The sequence below is a fragment of the Schistocerca cancellata genome, chromosome 2 (assembly GCF_023864275.1).
Source record: "Schistocerca cancellata isolate TAMUIC-IGC-003103 chromosome 2, iqSchCanc2.1, whole genome shotgun sequence".
Lineage (NCBI taxonomy): Eukaryota > Metazoa > Arthropoda > Insecta > Orthoptera > Acrididae > Schistocerca > Schistocerca cancellata.
In genome coordinates, this window is record NC_064627.1 from 541844237 (window position 1) to 541863226 (window position 18990).

An 18990-nucleotide genomic window follows, 5' to 3' on the forward strand; every position below is an offset into this window, starting at 1 on the left:
CATATGATGGTTAATTTCCATTTACAATTGTTATTAATTTCAGTATTTCTTTAAAAAAAATGTTCCCCATTTTGTACAAATGTAGTGGCTGAAGAGTCAAGTTGCTAAATATGGGCATAAATAAATTAAAATAGAAGACTATAAAGGAACTGTGAGGCTACATAGCAATATGCACATACACAGGTGGCAGTATTGTCACCTACACAAGATATAAAAGGGCAGTGCAAGGTTGTAGGTGTCATTCGCATTCAGATGACTCATGTGAAATGATTTTCGACATGATTATGGCCACACGAAGGAAATTAATAGACTTTGAACACAGAATGGTAGTTGGAGTTAGACACACAGGACATTCAATTTTGGAAATCGTTGGGGAATTCAATATTCCAAAATCCACAGTGTCAAGAGTGTGCCACCAATATCAATTTTCAGGCATTATCTCTCACCATGGACAATGCAGTGGCTGACAGCTTTCACTTAATGATTGAGAACAGTTGCGTTTGCACAGAGTTGTCTATGCTAACAGACAAGCAACACTGCATTAAACAACCACAGATATCAAAGTCAAATGTACAACGAATGTATCTTTTATGGCAGAGTGGCAAAATTTGGCATTATTGGGCTATGCCAGCATACAACCGAAGTGAGTGCCTTTGGCAATAGCACAATAGTACCTGCAGTGCCTCTCCTGGGCTCAAGAAGGGACGTCAAACAGATGTGCAGAACTATAGACCTGTATCTCTAATGTCGATCAGTTGTAGAATTTTGGAACACGTATTATGTTTGAGTATAATGATTTTTCTGGAGACTAGAAATCTACTCTGAAGGAATCAGCATGGGTTTCAAAAAAGACAATCGTATGAAACCCAGCTCGCACTATTCGTCCACGAGACTCAGAGGGCCATAGACATGGGTTCCCAGGTAGATGCCGTATTTCTTGACTTCCGCAAGGTGTTCGATACAGTTCCCCACAGTCGTTTAATGAACAAAGTAAGAGCATATGGACTATCATACCAATTGTGTGATTGGATTGAAGAGCTCCTAGATATTGGAAAGCAGCATGTCATTCTCAATGGAGAGAAGTCTTCCAAAGTAAGAGTGATTTCAGGTGTGACACAAGGGAGTGTCGTAGAACCATTGCTATTCACAATATACGCAAATGACCTTGTGGATAACATCAGAAGTTCACTGAGGCTTTTTGCGGATGATGTTGTAGTATATCGAGAGGTTGTAACAATGGAAAATTGTACTGAAATGCAGGAGGATCTGAAACGAATTGACGCATGGTGAAGGGAATGGCAATTGAATATGTAGTCAAGTGTAATGTGCTGCGAATACATACAAAGAAAGATCCTTTATCATTTAGCTACAATGTAGCAGGTCAGCAACTGGAAACAGTTAATTCCATAAATTATCTGGTAGTAGGCATCAGGAGTGATTTAAAATGGAATGATCATATAAAGTTGATTGTCGGTAAAGCAGATGCCAGACAGATTCATTGGAAGAATCCTAAGGAAATGCAGTTTGAAAACAAAGGAAGTACGTTACAGTACACTTGTTTGCACACTGCTTGAATATTGCTCACCAGTGTGGGATCTGTACCAAATAGGGCTGATAGAAGAGATAGAGAAGATCCAACGGAGAGCAGCACGCTTCGTTACAGTATCATTTAGTAATTGCGAAACCGTTACGGAGATGATAGACAAACTCCAGTGGAAGACTCTGCAGGAGAGACGCTCAGTGGCTTGGTATGGGCTTTTGTTGAAGTTTCGAGAAAATACCTTCACCAAGGAGTCAAGCAGTATATTGCTCCCTCCTACGTATATCTCGCGAAGAGACCATGAGGATAAAATCAGAGAGATTAGAGCCCACAGAGAGGCATAACGACAATCTTTCTTTCCACAAACAATATGAGACTGGAATAAAAGGGAGAACCGATAGAGGTACTCAAAGTACCCTCCGCCACATACCGCCAGGTGGCTTGCGGAGTATGGATGTAGATGTAGATGATCACATCAGTTAGATCATAGATGACTGTAAAACTGTGGCCTCGTGAGATGAGTCCCAAATTCAGTTGGGAAGAGCTGATGGTACGGTTTGAGTGTGGCACAAAACTCATGAAGCTGTGGACCCAAGTTTTCAACAAGGCACTGTGCAAGCTGGTAGTGGCTCCATAATGGTGTAGGCTGTGTTTACATAGAATGGATTTGGTCATGTGGTCCAAGTGTACCTATAATTGACTGGAAATGGTTATATTTGATTACATGCATTCATGGACTTCATGGTCCCAAATAATGATTGAATGTTTATGGATGATAATGCACTGTGTCAGAACATTCTGTACAATTTCAGTGAATGATCTGTCCACCCAGATTGCCCAACATGAATTCAATGGAATATTTATGGGACATAATTGAGAGGTCTTTTTGTGCACAAAATCCTGAACCAGCATCACTTTCACAATTATGGATAGCTATAGAGGCAGTATGACTCAACATTTCTGCAGGGGACTTCCAACCACTTGTTGAATCCACAGTACATCGACTTGCTGCACTATGGTGGGCAAAAGGAGGTCCAGCATGATATTAGGAATATCCCATGACTCTTGTCACTTCAGTGGAATTCTGGTTACCTCACTTAGTGCAATGAATAATGTTTACCACAATATTTTCCTGTAAGTAATCATCGAATGACAATGTTTGAAATATGTTAACTAACCTTTCCCACAAAAGTTAGCCGTTTAACCTTAAGATAAAAGAGACCAAATCTAATCATTTTAGCAGCTGTACAGTATGTAGCGTCAACTTTATTTCCAATCAATATGTACCACAAACAAGTAGAATATTCTACCCCACGCTTCCATACTATAGCTGCTAATGAGTTTTGCAAAAACACCATTTCTCATTACCTCTGTTGATCTTTCTTTACTTATTTTGAAAAAAGTATAATCCCCAGTAAAACAAATTTTGGTTCTCTTCCAAATAAAGAATCATTTACATATAGCGAGAAGAGTAGTAGACTCATGATTGGATCTTGTAGAACAGTTCTTGTAGACAACAGTAGCAATGGTGAAATAGAAATTGTAAATTATACAGAGTGCTTCCATGGTCTAGTGATTCTAAGAAGTTTGCTTTGTTCTCATTTCTATTTTGATGCAGTCAGTCCACCGCATTTATCTCATTTTACCGCTTCTGTCGCCATCTTCCATGTCAAAGTTCACCCATGGAGAAAGATGAATATCTACTGATAAGATGTGCTGTGTGCACTCCATTTAGTGTGCACTTTCTATTATTGAGGTGATACATTCCATTCTCGTACAAGTGGAAAAATTACATAGCACTTTGAGCCTATCAGATCACTATTACCTCTACAGAAGCAAGATGGAGAGAAATTTGCGAATAAATTCAGGATGTTTCCACAAGTTGGTGATTGAAAATTGTATCTCTCCATCTCTTTTCCTCAGCAATCAAAATCAGGAAATAATTTTTTTTCCATGTTTAGGAAGGGAAAAAATCAACAAATTTTCAACAACGAGCACATTTGTAACAGAGCACTACTTCAGGGAGACAAGTGTTGGCTAAGGAACTAGATTAACACACCATCCAAGCACTACCCTTAAGGTCTAGAGATACAACATAAAATGTAAATCAAGATAATCTAGTGGAAACTTGAATCCAACTATTCTAAGACAAGAGTCTAGTATCATAACCAATGCACCATCTCACTCCAGTTCATCATTCATAGATAATACTGCAAGTTTGTAGTATTTGTCCAGTTACAGTTGGTTATCAGGAGACTAGAAAAGGAAAAGGTCGTTTTAGACTGGCATCAATCAGAATTGTGTGTACAGATTTTAATTTTTTATATCGTGTTTTTAACCAGGTAGAGCTCAAAATGGGGACACTGTCCTGAAGTACAATAAATCTGTAGAATTTTTGTACCCAATCTTTCTTGCAAAAAATTAACTTCTTTACCATACCTGAAGAGTAAAATTGGTAAAATAAATGATGATTTTGAAATAAATAATGACGGAAAGGTAGATTGCTACTCACCATAAAGATGACACGCTGAGTGACAGACAGGCAAAATGAAAAAAAGACTGTTACACACTGCCAAGCATTCTGACCAGAGTGGCTGGAGATAGTGGTCGTGTGTGTGTGTGTGTGTGTGTGTGTGTGTGTGTGTGTGTACGCGCGCGCGCGCGTTAGTTGTGCCTGCTTGTGTGAAAGTGCGTGTGTTTCCTTTTCTTTTCTGAAGAACGCTTTGGCTGAAATCCAGTATGTAACAGCCTTTTTATCGAGCCGTCCGCAACTCAAAGTATTGTCTTATAGTGAGCAGCAATCTATCCTTCTCATAATTGTTGGTATTCCAACCTGGACTTTCCATTGTTTAATTTCATATTGAAGCAGATTAACTTCAGGTTCCAAAAGGCACTGCCCTCCACAGATATATAAAGCACGTTTGCCCAACAAGAGGGAACACACATCAGACAAAGGACTTCCAGTTTTCCAAGTTTGTGTACCACTCCTCTGAATGTGACAGTACATCATGTTAGTATTGTTACTGTCACTGACATCCACCACTGTTGCCCACCTGATTTTCAGACAGGTTCTCTGGAATTGTCTTCAGGTGCCTAACATATTCGTTGTTCATGTCAAGGAATAGAGAAATGTCTTGTGCATCAGACCTGAAGATAGTGGGGCAGGCGTTAAATAAACAATGACTGTGGCAATAACAGAAATCAGGAGAAACCAGAAACTTGCTGGACTACAAGAAAATATGTAGAGTATGGAGGAGAACAATGTTGATCCAGGCACTTAAAAAATCTCTTTTAATAATATATCAGGATAGAAAGTACATAATTTGAATGTACTCCATCCTGAATATTCACAAGCTGTATTTTTGTTTTCAGTTCAGCAGGCCACAGAAAAATTTCTCTTTCTTTCACGCACACTCATGCAAACCCTTACATAGAACAGAATTTTCACAGCTGTATTCACGCTAATATCAAGAACAAGGACGTGATATCACTATTAGTAAAACAAACAACACTGTTCGTAGAGCCATGAATGGACTGTTTGTTGAATGCCAGTTATTTATTAATGATGTGTCACTCAGTTTGACGTGTTTATATTGACGAAAGGTGTTTATCCAAATGTGTTGTGGCGAGAGTGACCTTTAATGGAAACTGTGCAATTGCCTGCAATTTTTCTCCTGGTTTTGAGTGGGATTATTGGTTTTGGTCAGCAGAATAATGAACACTTTTGTTAATGAAAACATTTCAGGCAACACTATAATATAGACACTCTGACAAAATTTTGGAGACAGGCCTTTTCTGTTTCAGCAAAACGGTGGTACTGTCCACAAGGCCCGATAAACTGTGTTGTGGTTCAATACAGGATTGTCCAAACCCACTGAACGTTTCTCGTATGAAGTAGAAAATTACCTGTGTGCCACATCATTTTGGTCCAAAACACGGAAGTAGTATTCAGTGTGTTTCAAGGAAATGAAAACAATTTCCAACTCCAATAAGCTAGAACTTAATACTAATCATTCCCTGACGAACAAACAGCGTAGTATTGACAGAGGAGGTCGTACATGGTATTATTTTCATCGACGTTATCTTTGGAAGGAATCGACGTTATCTCTGGAAGAAATAGCTAGTTTGGAGTAATATTCATCTTTCATGAGGGGTAGACAAAGCTTTATTATCAATGTAGAACAGTAAATCAACACAATTAATTTTTCGTTTGACTCATATACATGACTGTACACACTGAGATCCCCTCCCCACACTAACCAGTCACGCTCGTACAGTAGCCAAATGAAAATGGCGCAGGCCATTGATATAGAGGAGTACCGCGCAGTTTACAGTTGTAGCGGATATGTTGATGCTGTGTTAGGCTAGTCCAGATAATGGTTCAAATGGCTCTGAGTACTATGGGACTTAACTTCTGAGGCCATCAGTCCCCTAGAACTTAGAACAACTTAAACCTAACTAACCGAAGGACATCACACACATCCATGCCCGAGGCAGGATTCGAACCTGCGACCGTAGCGGTCACACGGTTCCAGACCGAAGCGCCTAGAACCGCACGGCCACACCGGCCGGCGCTAGTCCAGATAGCTGAAGAATTCATCTAGATAGGCCTGACAACAGCAACATTCTACTTCAAACGACAACGATTTACCGCATGATACTACACTTTGTCAAGGGGTTGTGTCAATCCGATTTGGCCACTCTAGCGAGGTGATACTGTGCTCTAGGGCAGGGATTTCGATGTGGTACCAGAACAGCAGACATGTACATGCAATCAAACAAAAAATTAATTACATAACTTTTTTTACTGGTGACTTTTAAAACTTTATGGCTACCCCTCGTACAGACACTTCGTCAGCAACAGGCAAAGGCGTTGAGAACGAGACCGACCGTGTTATCGCCCACGTAGCAGGAGGTGGCGCCCAGGTGTATAATGGGCGCCGCCAGGGGGCACTGCTTGGCCAGCACGTGCACGTGCGCCATGACGTCATGGCGCGTCAGCTTCTCCTCGGCAGCGGCTGCCGCCAGGTCCACCTGGTACACGTGCGCCTCCAGCTCGGCCAACTGCTCCTCCGTCACCGGCAGCCCCAGCGCCTGCAACAATGCAACGTTCTTACGCACCACTGGTCCACTTCCTCAAGTGTCTGTTTCTGGACAAGCTGTCTCACCTCCAAATAGATGCTACGAATTCATCAAAATGCACGAAACAATTCTTACGGCATAGCAATAGCAAAGGAGTTTCCCCCGCCCTACACGTGCACAGACGGGTCGCTGAGTACCAGGACTGGGGCCGGGGCAAGACCTATGATTGGGCCCCTCTTCAAATACAGCCAACCAATTTTGTTGTTATTTTAAACAAGGTTTGATAGGACTTAAAAACAATGTAACTAGCGGATGTTGGAAATGCACAAAAAATACTCATTAGAGCGAAATAGAATAAACACAATTTCTTATTAAACACTAAGCATATGTTCACAAATGCAATCGGTACTAATATGTTCCAAAAAGCCTCGGGTTCTATTGGTCACAGTGATAAGGGGTCAACTGTTCTGGATGGCCTCGGTCTAGCGATCATTTGTATGCCTATCGGAAGAATAGGCATTTTGTGGCTAACCAGTACAGGGTCAAAATTTAAACGTTACACACTTCCTCCAGCCAGAAAAATTAAGAAAATAGGTTGGCTCTTTTGCATTAGGTTTACCTTAGGTAGCTTATATAATCATCATTTGTTAATGGATGATTTTTGAGAAAACCGCGATGTTTGGGTACGAAAAGTACCAGTTGTGGTGATGGCCACTTCTATAATTTCTATTCATAGCAAATCGTTGAAAAGTTTACCATGCTTCCTTAAGATGATATGTTTTCGATATCGGTATCCAAGATCCAGAGGTTCAAATTTGCCTTAATTATCCAGTAACATATGCATTTAATATACGGTCTGAGGCGACGTTATGGGCACATGGCAAGAATTCTAGTGTCACCGCAAGGGTTCTGCTGAGGTCACCAAATTTTTTCTTCAGCATTTTTTTACCAATAAAACTTTATGACGCATTGTCTCTGTAAAACTGGCACTTTATGCTTAAACAAATATGCCCAAAGTGGTACTGAAGTAACAAAAAATGAACTTTAAGGTATCTTAACAGGCCTAAAAAATCTCCAGTTTTCTGAGCTGAATCTCTTAAGACCAAGCCTCGCTGACCAAGACATTATGTCACATCAAGTCTATGGGTAACGTCTTTGATTATTCATCGAAACGTCCTCGGTCCCAGGTTCGAACCGCGACACTGCTTAAATTCTCAATAAAAATCACAAGTCATGGCGGCCGAAGCTGTCCGGCATAAGAAGTCACGCTCATTCTGTCAACGACCTTGTCAAAGAGGGCGGAGGAGCAGACAGAGGTTAAGTTCACTCTCTTGTCCTCGGAATGGTAATCTGACATCCCCCAAAAATGCGCAATATTCAGCAATGATCAACGAAATGAGGATGCAGATGGCAATGGAAACCTCTGCTAGAAAGACACTTAATGTGTATCCACAGGACAAGTGGCCCGTATCTGAAAAAAGCGTCCTGGTAGTCTCTCCATTGGCAAAAGATTTCAGACTAACTAGATGTAGTGGGGGCCAGTGATATGAAATGGAAAGAAGGTAAGGATTTCTGGTCAGATGACTATAGGGTAATATCAACAGCAGCAGAAGATTGTATAATGTCAGTAGGATTCGTTATGAATAGGAAGGTAGGGCAGAGAGTGAGTTACTGTGAACAGTTCAGTGATAGGGTTGTTCTCATCAGAATCGACGGCAAACCAACACTAAAACAATATTTCAGGTATACATGCCGACGTCTAAGCATAAGATGAAGAGATACTGAAAGTATATGGGAATACTGAACGGATAATTCAGCACTTAAAGTGAGAGAAAATCTAATAGTCATGGAGGATTGGAACGTGGTTGTAGGAGAAGGATTACAAGAAAGGTTTAAAGGAGAATATGGGTTTGGTACTATGAATGAAAGACGAGAAAGACTAACTGAGTTTTGCAACAAATTTCAGCTACTAATAGCGAATATTTTGTTCGGGAACCACAAGAGGAAGAGGTGTACTTGGAAAGAGCTGGGTGATACATGAAGAGTCCAGTTAGATTTCATCATTGTCACGCAGAGAATCCGAAATCAGATATTGGATTGTAAGGCATAGCCAAGAGCAGATATAGACTCAGATCACAACTTAGTAATGATGAAGAATAGCATGAAGTTTACGAGACTAGTCGGGAAGAATCAACGCGCAAATGATTGGGATACGGAAATTCTAAGGAATGAAGAGATACGTTGAAGTTCTCTGAGGCTATGGATACTGCGATAATGAGCAGCTCAGCAGGCAGTTCAGTTAAAGAGGAATAGACGCCTCTAAGAATGGCAGTCACAGGGCTAGAAAAGAGAACGTAGGTACAAGGAAGGTAACTGGGAAGAAACCATGAATAACAGAAGAAATTCTTCAGCTGATCAACGAAAAAAGGAAGTTCAAAAATGGCCAGAGAAATTCTGGCATACAGAAATACTAGACCCTTTGGAATGAAATAAAAAGGAAATGCAGGGAAGCTAAGGCGAAATCGTTGTATGAAAAATGTGAAGAAATCGAAAAAAGAAATTATTGTTGGAAGGACTGACTCAGCAACCTTTGGTGAAATTAAAAGCAAGAGTGGTATCATTAAGAGTGGAATGGGAATTCCACTGTTAAATGCAGGGAGAAAGCGGATAGATGGAAAGAGTTCATTGAAGGCCTCTATGAGGTGGAGGACTCGTCTGATGTCGTGATAAAGGAGGAAACGGGAGTCAGCAGGGATGAGATAGGGGATCCAGCATCAGAATCAGAATTTGAAAGAGCTTTGGACGACTTAAGATCAAATACGGCAGAAGAGATAGATAACATTCCATCAGAATTTCTAAAATCATTGGGGGAAGTGGCAACAAAACGACTACTCACGTTGGTGTGTACAATGTACGAGACTGGTGAAATACCATCAGACTTTCGGAAAAACGCCATCCACGCAATTCCGCAGACACCGAGAGCCGACCAGTGCGAGAATTATCGGACAATCAGGTTAACAACTCATACAAGCAAGTCAGGATCAATTAGATGACGATCAGTTTGATTTTAGGAAAAGTAAAGGCATCAGAGAGGCTGTTCTGACGTTGCGGTTGATAATGGAAGCAAGACTGAAGAAAAATAAAGACACGTTCATAGGATTTGTCAACCTGGTAAAAGCGTTCGGTAGTGCCAAATGGTGCACGATGTTCGAAATTCTGAGAAAAATATGGGTAAGCTACAGGGAAAGATAATAAGAACCAAGAGGGAGTAATAAGAATGGAAGACCAAGAACAAAGAGCTGCTGCTCTTCAGTCTGTACATCGAAGATTCAGAAAGGAAATAAAAGAAAGGTTCAAGAGTGGAATTAAAATTCAGGGTGAAAGGATATCAATGATACGATTCGCTCATGACATTGCTATCCTCAGTGAAAATGAAAAAGAATTATAGGGGGCTGTCGAACGGAATGAACAGCCTAATGAGTACCTAACATGGACTGAGAGTATAGCGAAGGAAGACGAAAGTAATGAGAAGTAAATGAAATGAGAACAGGGTGTAACAACAATAGAACTGGGGATCACGGAGTAGATAAAGTTAAGCTATTCTGTTCCTAGACAACAAAATAGCCCATGCTGGAAGGAGCAAGGAGGCCATAAAAAGTAGAGTAACCCTGGCAGAAAGATAAAAATGGCATTCCTGGCCAAGTATCAAACATAGGACTTAATATGAGGAAGAAATTTTGGAGAATGTATGTTTTGAGCACAGCATTGTATGGTAGTGAGTCACAGACCATGGAAAAACTGGAAGAGAAGAGAATCGAAGCATTTGTGATGTGGTGCTACAGAAGAATGCTGAAAATTAGGTAGACTGATAAGGTGAAAAAATGAGGAGGTTCAGCGCAGAAACGAGAGGAAAGGAGTTTGTGGAAAACGCTGAAAGAAAGAGGGACAGGGTGACAGGACCTATGTTAAGAAATCAGGGAATAATTTGCTTTGGTACTAGAGTGGAGCTATAGAGGGTAAAAACCGTAGAGGAAGACAGAGGTTAGCATACATTCAGCGCAGATTAAAATGTTGGTACAGAAGAGGAATTCGTGGCGGGCCACATGAAATCAGCCTAATGGAAACAAAGACCCATATAAGTCGGTATTCTACGGACGAACAAAATAAGATTAACTCTTTACTTCTGGCCAACGTACATCTTTCAAGTCATTTGCTTTGTTCATTTTTATGATTCTTCCAGGACAACTGTACATCAATAGAAACGTTTTATGTTGTGTTTACTCTTGAACGCAAAATAATTTATGTATACTAGTTTTTCGCGTAAGATCCGAATCAGAAGCCCCTTATTTTTTAATCTTGTTGGTAAACATACCTCATTATAACGACGTTTCATAGTTGTTGTCGAGTACATTTGATGGCCAAATGTTTTGGGAGGATTTCCAACAACGTTTAAAGGAAGGACATTTTCTAATCCATCACACTATGTCTAAAGAAAATATTACGCATTTAAGATTGAACACGAAATAGAACTGTATGCAGCTGGCCTGTATGACTCTTAAAACGGAAGTGGAAACGAAGATTCAAAAATGGTTCAAATGGCTCCGAGCTCTATGGGACTTAACATCTGAGGTCATCAGTCCCCTAGACTTAGAACTAGTTAAACCTAACTAACCTAAGGACATCAGACACATCCATGCCCGAGGCAGGATTCGAACCTGCGACCGTAGTTCGAACCTGCGACCGTAGCAGCAGCTCGGACGGGACTGAAGCCCCTAGAACCTCCCCGCCACAGCGCCCGGTAAAAGCGGTACATCCCCGACGAATGCAGGCAATACACGTAGCAAAAACACAAAGTACATCTGAGCGTGTCAATCACAATTCCCGCCCACATGTTCACGGCGAATCGCTCTTGATGACCTAGGGCGTACGCTGCAAGTGGAATGTGTAAGGCCCAAACGTGTCTGCTGTGTGAATTGTAAATGAATTCACGGACAAAGCAAGCCTCGTCTGTAAACAACACACGTTCTGGTTCTATGTAAAATTGCTAAACGGGTCTAAGGGTTCAGTCCACTCACTAATTGACCAGTCTCATGTTCAGCTGAAGACAGCAAAACGAAAACCAAAAAATTTTAAATTCAACTCTGGCTCTGAGTACTATGGGACTTAACATCTGAGGTCATCAGTCCCCTAGAACTTAGAACTACTTAAACCTAACTAACCTAAAGACATCAGGCACATCCATGCCCGAGGCAGGATTCGAATCTGCGACCGTAGCAGCAGCGCGGTTCCGGACTGAAACGCCTAGAACCGCTCGGTCACAACGGCCGGCTGGAAACGAAGACTGGTTATGCCGGTGCTGGGTGTAATGTTCTTTTGTTTATAATCTGATACAATCATTTTGGAAAATCAGTATGATTTTTGACAACTTAGCAAGCTGAGGGATCCGAACGCACGAGAAACTCGTGCCCCTATGAAGCTTGAGCACCGAGGATTTCGCCCCCCGCCCCCATAGTCGGGCCTGTATACAGATGGCGGTAGTATGGCGCACACAATGTATAACAGAGCAGTGCATTGACAGAGCTGTCATTTGTACTCAGGTCATTCAAGTGAAAATGTTTTCGGCGTGATTGTGGTTGCACGACGGGAATTAAAGAACAGCAAATTTTAGGCAACAATGCGTGAAATAACTGCAGAAATCAATGTGGAACGTAAAATGAACGTATCCGTTAGGATAGTGAGGGGAAATTTGGCGTTAACGGGCTATGGCAGCAGACGACCGACGCGAGTGCCTTTGATAACAGCACGACATCGCCTGCAGCGCCTCTCCTGGCCTTGTGACCACATCGGTTGGACCCTGGACGACTGCAAAACTGTGGCCCGGTCTGCTGAGTCCTGATTTCACTTGGTAAGATCTGATGGTAGGGTTCGAGAGTGGCGCAGAAAAATTTGGAAATTTGTGGTATGGACTATGAGACCAAACTGCTGAGGTCATCGGTCCTTAGGCTTACGCACTACTTAATTTACCTTAAACTAACTTACGCTAAGGACAACACACACACACACACCCACATCCCCGAGGGAGGACTCGAACCTCCGACGGGGGATGCCGCGCGAACCGTGACGTGACGAGACGCCTCAGACAGCGCGGCTGTGGCGCAGATCCTACGAAGCCATGGATCTAAGTTGTCGTCAAGGCACTGCGCAAGCTGGTGGTGTCTCGATAAGGGTGTGGGCTGTGTTTCCATGGAATGGACTGCATCATCCGGTCCAACTGAACCGATCATTGACAGGAAATGGTTACGTTCGGCTACTTGGAGACCATCTGCAGCCATTCATGGACTTCATGTTCCTCAATACAGCGACTTCAAGTCACCATTAGCACTGTAGGACATTTCTATTCGCCAACAGGGGGCGAGAAGAATGACTCCTTAAGTTCCATTGTGCGCACTATAAACTAGTTCAATGTTGTGTTCGCTATTTCTGATGGAGCGATGCATAGTGGGGTTCAAGCAAATTTCTAGATTCTTTACTTAACACTGCTCTGGAGACTTTGTGAACACGCTTTCGCAGAATAACTGGCGTCTACTTCAAGCGTCAACAAATTCTGCTTTGACAACATTTCCGCCATGCTCTCCCGTGGCAAACAAATCTGTGACTATTCGTGCTGCTCTTGTTTGTATACGCTTAATGTCCTATTTCAGCCGTATCTGGTATGGGTTGCACACACTTAACCAACATTTTTCCATGCTGATGACCTGCAAAAACTTGGAAATGGTTGTCCAGTGATGCCAAATGAATCAGTTTGGAGCTAATGGGATACCGATTCGTTGCTCGCCATGAAATCTGACACGTGGTTTGCCATTGGCAGTTCCAGGCGAGGGAATTGCGCTAAGTGTCTGCGGTAAGATGAGTTAACGCGGACGTAATTAGGGCAGCCTTAGCATCGGCGTGATAACTGGCTGGCTCCGCCGGCCTCACCAGCAGTTTCCTTCGCAAATGCTGACGCCTGCGTCTTTAGCGCCCGTTTCTCATATTACGACTTTCCAAGGGGGTCATAAATACAGCCTGTATGATCTGGTGGAACACTCAACGAACCTCTCAAAGGGAAGTTTTAGGCAATTACTTTTAGTGAAAGAGCCTGAGTGCACAAAAGGACGGAAACTAAACGCAAAGCTCTGATGTGATTTATTTCCATACTGGGTCGACGACAAATGGAACTTCGGTTTCATTCGCTGAATCATTATTTCTCTCCGCAGCAGGAAAGAAAACACTTTCCAGTGAACTCACACATCACCTGAAAGTACTGCCTATTACCATTACGTAGATTTATTCGCCAGCTCACTCCTGACGTGCTCCTCAATTGAGTGGAATCGCCCTGAGAGCGGCGGACCACAGCGGAGTTTAATAATTGTGTAATAATTTAAGTAAACGAGTACTATTTCTACATTCTATTTCCATTTGCTACCTCAGAAAACATCCGTCCCAATTATTTTTAGCCAAGCTTGTAGCCCAAGAAACAGTAGCTAAATTGTAAGGATGTCAGGCGAAAGAGGCAGCTTAGTATTGTCGAGGCAAAATCCTGGTGTGTGTGTGTGTGTGTGTGTGTGTGTGTGTGTGTGGGCGGGCGGGTGGGTGAGGGGTGGGGGGAGGGGGGGGTGGAGAGGAGGGAAGGTGGTTTCTCGCCCCCTTGATGTAGCTACATTATAGTTAATTAGGTAGAAGACACATACAAGCCATATCTTTGCAAATAGCTGGTTGAAACAGTTACCATAGAAAAATGAGAACTGCTTGTCGTTGTTTCTAAAAGTTTACGTTATCGAACTTGCAATCAGTCGAATATTCTCAATCCAAGACAGATCATCGAAAAAGGTGCATAAACGGTACTTTTTGTCTCGTCTGTACTGATGGTATATAACTCATGCAGTGAGCGATGAGACAGACAGCCGGCCGGTGTGGCCGTGCGGTTCTAGGCGCTTCAGTCTGGAACCGCGTGACCGCTACGGTCGCAGGTTCGAATCCTGCCTCGGGCATGGATGTGTGTGATGTCCTTAGGTTAGTTAGGTTTAAGTAGTTCTGAGTTCTAGGGGACTGATGACCACAGATGTTAAGTCCCATAGTGCTCAGAGCCATTTGAACCATTTTGAGCGATGAGACAACAAACTTCGGACGATGCTGTTATCACTACATTCGAATCATCTCTACAAGTCAAAAATATCTCGGGGCGATTTGCGCCGTCGTCTTTCCGTAGCCAAGTCAACACGGGCCGAAAGAAAGTCCCCTAGACGAATCAGTTTCTGAAAGTTAAGGCATTAAATGAAAACGATTCCGTGTGACTTCAAACCTCTCTCTTATGAGTAAGACATATTGTGATGACGCTGAGACAAGAAAACAAGTTTCAACAATAGCTGTAAATAACAGTGAAAACATCTGATTGACTGAATACAGGACTTTAAAAAAAGTATTTCGTATTTTAAGAGATTGTAGTACGGACCAAAACAAGGCGAAAACGTGCAGTATCTATGGGCTCTAAAATGAATGCTTTACGAGCTATGAACCTTCGTTCAGTACAAGACAGCAGTTTCATAGTAGTGAAGATGAACAAGTGCTTATAGCTCTAAAGGTCCGCATTTTGTAGCCTATGTTTACTGGACATTTGTTTCTTGTTTTGATCCATGCTACCACCCCTCAAAACATGGAATACTTTTTTGCAGCACTCTGTACATAAGCCGAGTGTTTTCACAGAAGGGGAATTGCATAGAGCACACACACACAAATCCGTTTTCTGTTGCAACGTCACTTTCGTGGATCACGGGACAAAGCACACCAAATCGCAGAGCAGCTTCCTTCATTTCTTTGATATTTTCCAAGCCATGAACATTGTGTGGAAATAGTGTTACTATAGCCCGGAAACATTGAACCTTACTACCGTATGAGCAAAACGCTGATATACATTAAATGTAACCGCAGTAGTGAATATCGACAGCCATCGGCTGCACAATAGAATGACGACAATGAAAATTTGTTCCGGACCGGTACTCGAACTCGGATTTCCCGCTTATCGCGAGTGGCAGGCTTGCCATTAGACTATCCGACCACGCTTCATGGCCAGAACTAACCTTCCGTATGTCCTCAACCATGCGTCTAGAACGTGCACTCTTACGTCCCTTTGTGCACTACTGGCTATTAAAATTGCTACACCACGAAGATGACGTGTTACAGACGCGAAATTTAACCGAAAGGAAGAAGATGCTGTGATACGCAAATGATTAGCTTTTCAGAGCATTCACACAAGGTTGGCGCCCGTGGCTACACCTACAACGTGCTGACATGAGGAAAGTTTCCAACCGATTTCTCATACACAAACAGCAGTTGACCGGCGTTGCCTGGTGAAATGTTGTTGTGATGCCTCATTTAAGGAGGAGAAATGCGTACCATCACGTTTCCGACTTTGATAAAGGTCGGATTGTAACCTATCGCGATTGCGGTTTATCGTATCGCGACATTGCTGCTCGCGTTGGTCGAGATCCAAAGACTGTTAGCAGAATATGGAATCGGTGGGTTCAGGAGAGTAATACGGAACGCCGTGCTGGATCCCAACGGCCTCGTATCACTAGCAGTCGACATGACAGGCATCTTATCCGCATGGCTGTAACGGATCGTGCAGCCACGTCTCGATCCCTGAGACAACAGATGGGGACGTTTGCAAGACAACAACCATCTGCACGAACAGTTCGACGACGTTTGCAGCAGCATGGACTATCAGCTAGGAGACGGTGGCTGCGGTTATCCTTGACGCTGCATCACAGACAGGAGCGCCTGCGATGGTGTACTCAACGATGAACCTGGGTGCACGAATGGTAAAACGTCATTTTCTCGGATGAATCCAGGTTCTGTTTACAGCATCATGATGGTCGCATCCGTGTTTGGCGACATCGCGGTGAACGCACATTGGAAGCGTGTATTCGTGATCGCCATACTGGCGTATCACCCGGCGTGATAGTATGGGGTGCTATTGGTTACAGGTCTCGGTCGCCTCTTGTTCGCATTGACGGCACTTCGAACGGTGGACGTTATATTTCAGATGTGTTACGACCCGTGGCTCTAACCTTCAATAGATCCCTGCGAAACCCTACATTTCAGCAGGATAATACACGACCGCATGTTGCAGGTCCTGTACGGGCCTTTCTGGGTACAGAAAATGTTCGACTGCTGCCCTGGCCAGCAAATTCTCCAGATCTCTCACTAATTGAAATCATCTGGTCAATGGTGGCCGAGCAACTGGCTCGTCACAATACGCCAGTCACTACTCTTTATGAACTGTGGTATCGTGTTGAAGCTGCATGGGCAGCTGTACCTGTACACTACATCCAAGCTCTGTTTGACTCAATGCCCAGGCGTATCAATGCCGTTATTACGGCCAGGGGTGGTTGTTCTGGGTACTGATTTCTCAGGATGTATGCACCCAAATTGCGTGAAAATGTAATCACATGTCAGTTCTAGTATAATATATTTGTCCAATGAATGCCCATTTATCATCTGCATTTCTTATTGGTGTAGCAACTTTAATGGCCAGTAGTGTATCTTCCCGTACAGGAGAGAGATTTTAAGTAGAAGCCGCTTGCCCGGTGCGGCGGATAAATACGATAGGGGAATAAACATAACGAATGTACGAGTGCAGACTGTAGACACGTAGCTGACTACATGGAAGTTTGGGTCTAGCCGTGAAGCATGCTCGGACAGCACAACAAGGCGACCGCTCGCGATAGGCTGGAAACCCGGGCTCGAGTCCTGGTCCTGCACGAATTTTCAATGCCGTCATTCCATTATACAGCTGATTATTGACCATACTCGCAACTACATATTCACTTCGTGCATTTCATAACAGCTGTAGTCGCCATATTGCCTGTTCCTTCGAGCATGCTCATGCTTGCATGAGCATAGGAACACTGCGTCGTACTTCTGAACAACACAGGAAATGCAATATCGTAAAAGGGTGAAAAGTAATTCTTTAAATTTCCTTTGCTTTTCAACTTTTGCCGTCCGTACTTGATTTTGGACACCATAATAAATCAACTCTACATTATCTGTGCTGCTCCGTGCAAGCATCTGCGTCGGACTTGTAAAAACCGCAGATACATAAGGCACTGTTGCATCAAGTGCATCAAATGAACGACGTGGCGCCGGCCTGGGTGGCCGAGCGGTTCTAGGCACTATAGTCTGGAACCGCGAGACCGCTATGGTCGCAGGTTAGAATCCTGCCTCGGGCATGGATGTGTGTGATGTCCTTAGGTTAGTTAGGTTTAAGTAGTTCTAAGTTCTAGGGGACTGATGACCTCAGCAGTTAAGTCTCATAGTGCTCAGAGTCATTTGAACCATTTTGTACGACGTGGCCCGCACTGGTAGTTCTTCCGCAGCAAATAAACATCCCAACATCGACGTCAGTCACTTATGACGCGCACGGATGAGCACCGTCGAGGGTAGTTAATATCAAACAGCTTCCCATACTATTTATTACCTGTAGGAGGCTACGGTTGTACATGGGATAGTAGCCGTCTTGAACGTAGAGATAGTTAAAACACTAGGGAAAGGAGCAAAAAACGACATACAGACGTATGGCTGGAAAAGCGTTCTAATGGAACTACACACACTAGAAGGCGGAGATCAAAGATTTTGAGAGTGACACCGGTATCAGCACTAGACAGGCGTCGCGCCAGCATGTAGCAAGCCAGATGACCGTGTGGAACATTCTCCACGACGACTGCCACTATCCTTGCCCCTTATAATGCGTGCCGCCCTTATTACCTATGCATTTCTCCCCGTGGTGGTCGTTTTGTCGCTGGTTCGTCCAGAGGTCACCACGGTGCTGGGATTATGGTCATCCATCCTACTTGCAAGTGAGACTACCTTTACAGTGGGCAATATCGTCAACTTTCACAATACCCACCAGTGAGAAACGGGAAATCTCCGTGATATATGGTGGCAACAAACCATCAGAGCCGGTTTAGCCTCAATTTGTGGACGGGGATTATTGGCGACCTCCTCGTGTGATCAGTCATCCTCCCACGCCGCCTCACAAGCGAGTCATATCTGCACGTCCTGCGGGTGGCCGTGCCTCCTCTGCCAGAAGGCGTACCTCTGCTGGCACGAAGGGTAACGCGGCTGCCACACGGTGGTACTACAGCTCACTGGCCTGTTGACTTTGGAGCTAGGAAACTAGTACACACAGAACATGCTCACTTGCCTTGTGCGCTTTTATGTGTGCTTTCATCATTGAAACCTACACTGTCAAAGATCTATCTCCACATTCAAGTGTACCTCCCTGCGAACGCATTTCAGGCCGTATGACGTCTTTTGCTCCTTCCCCCTCA

At 43.3% G+C, this 18990-nt stretch overlaps 1 protein-coding gene across 1 annotated transcript in view; it reads right to left on the reverse strand.

Moving 5' to 3' along the window:
• Nucleotides 1-18990, reverse strand: part of LOC126156041 (adenylosuccinate lyase) — a 79202-nt gene that overhangs the window by 54773 nt on the left and 5439 nt on the right. The window contains exon 2 of the mRNA XM_049916274.1: nucleotides 6431-6634. Coding sequence (XP_049772231.1) covers nucleotides 6431-6634 — 204 coding nt within the window. The remainder of the gene's footprint in view (nucleotides 1-6430; nucleotides 6635-18990) is intronic.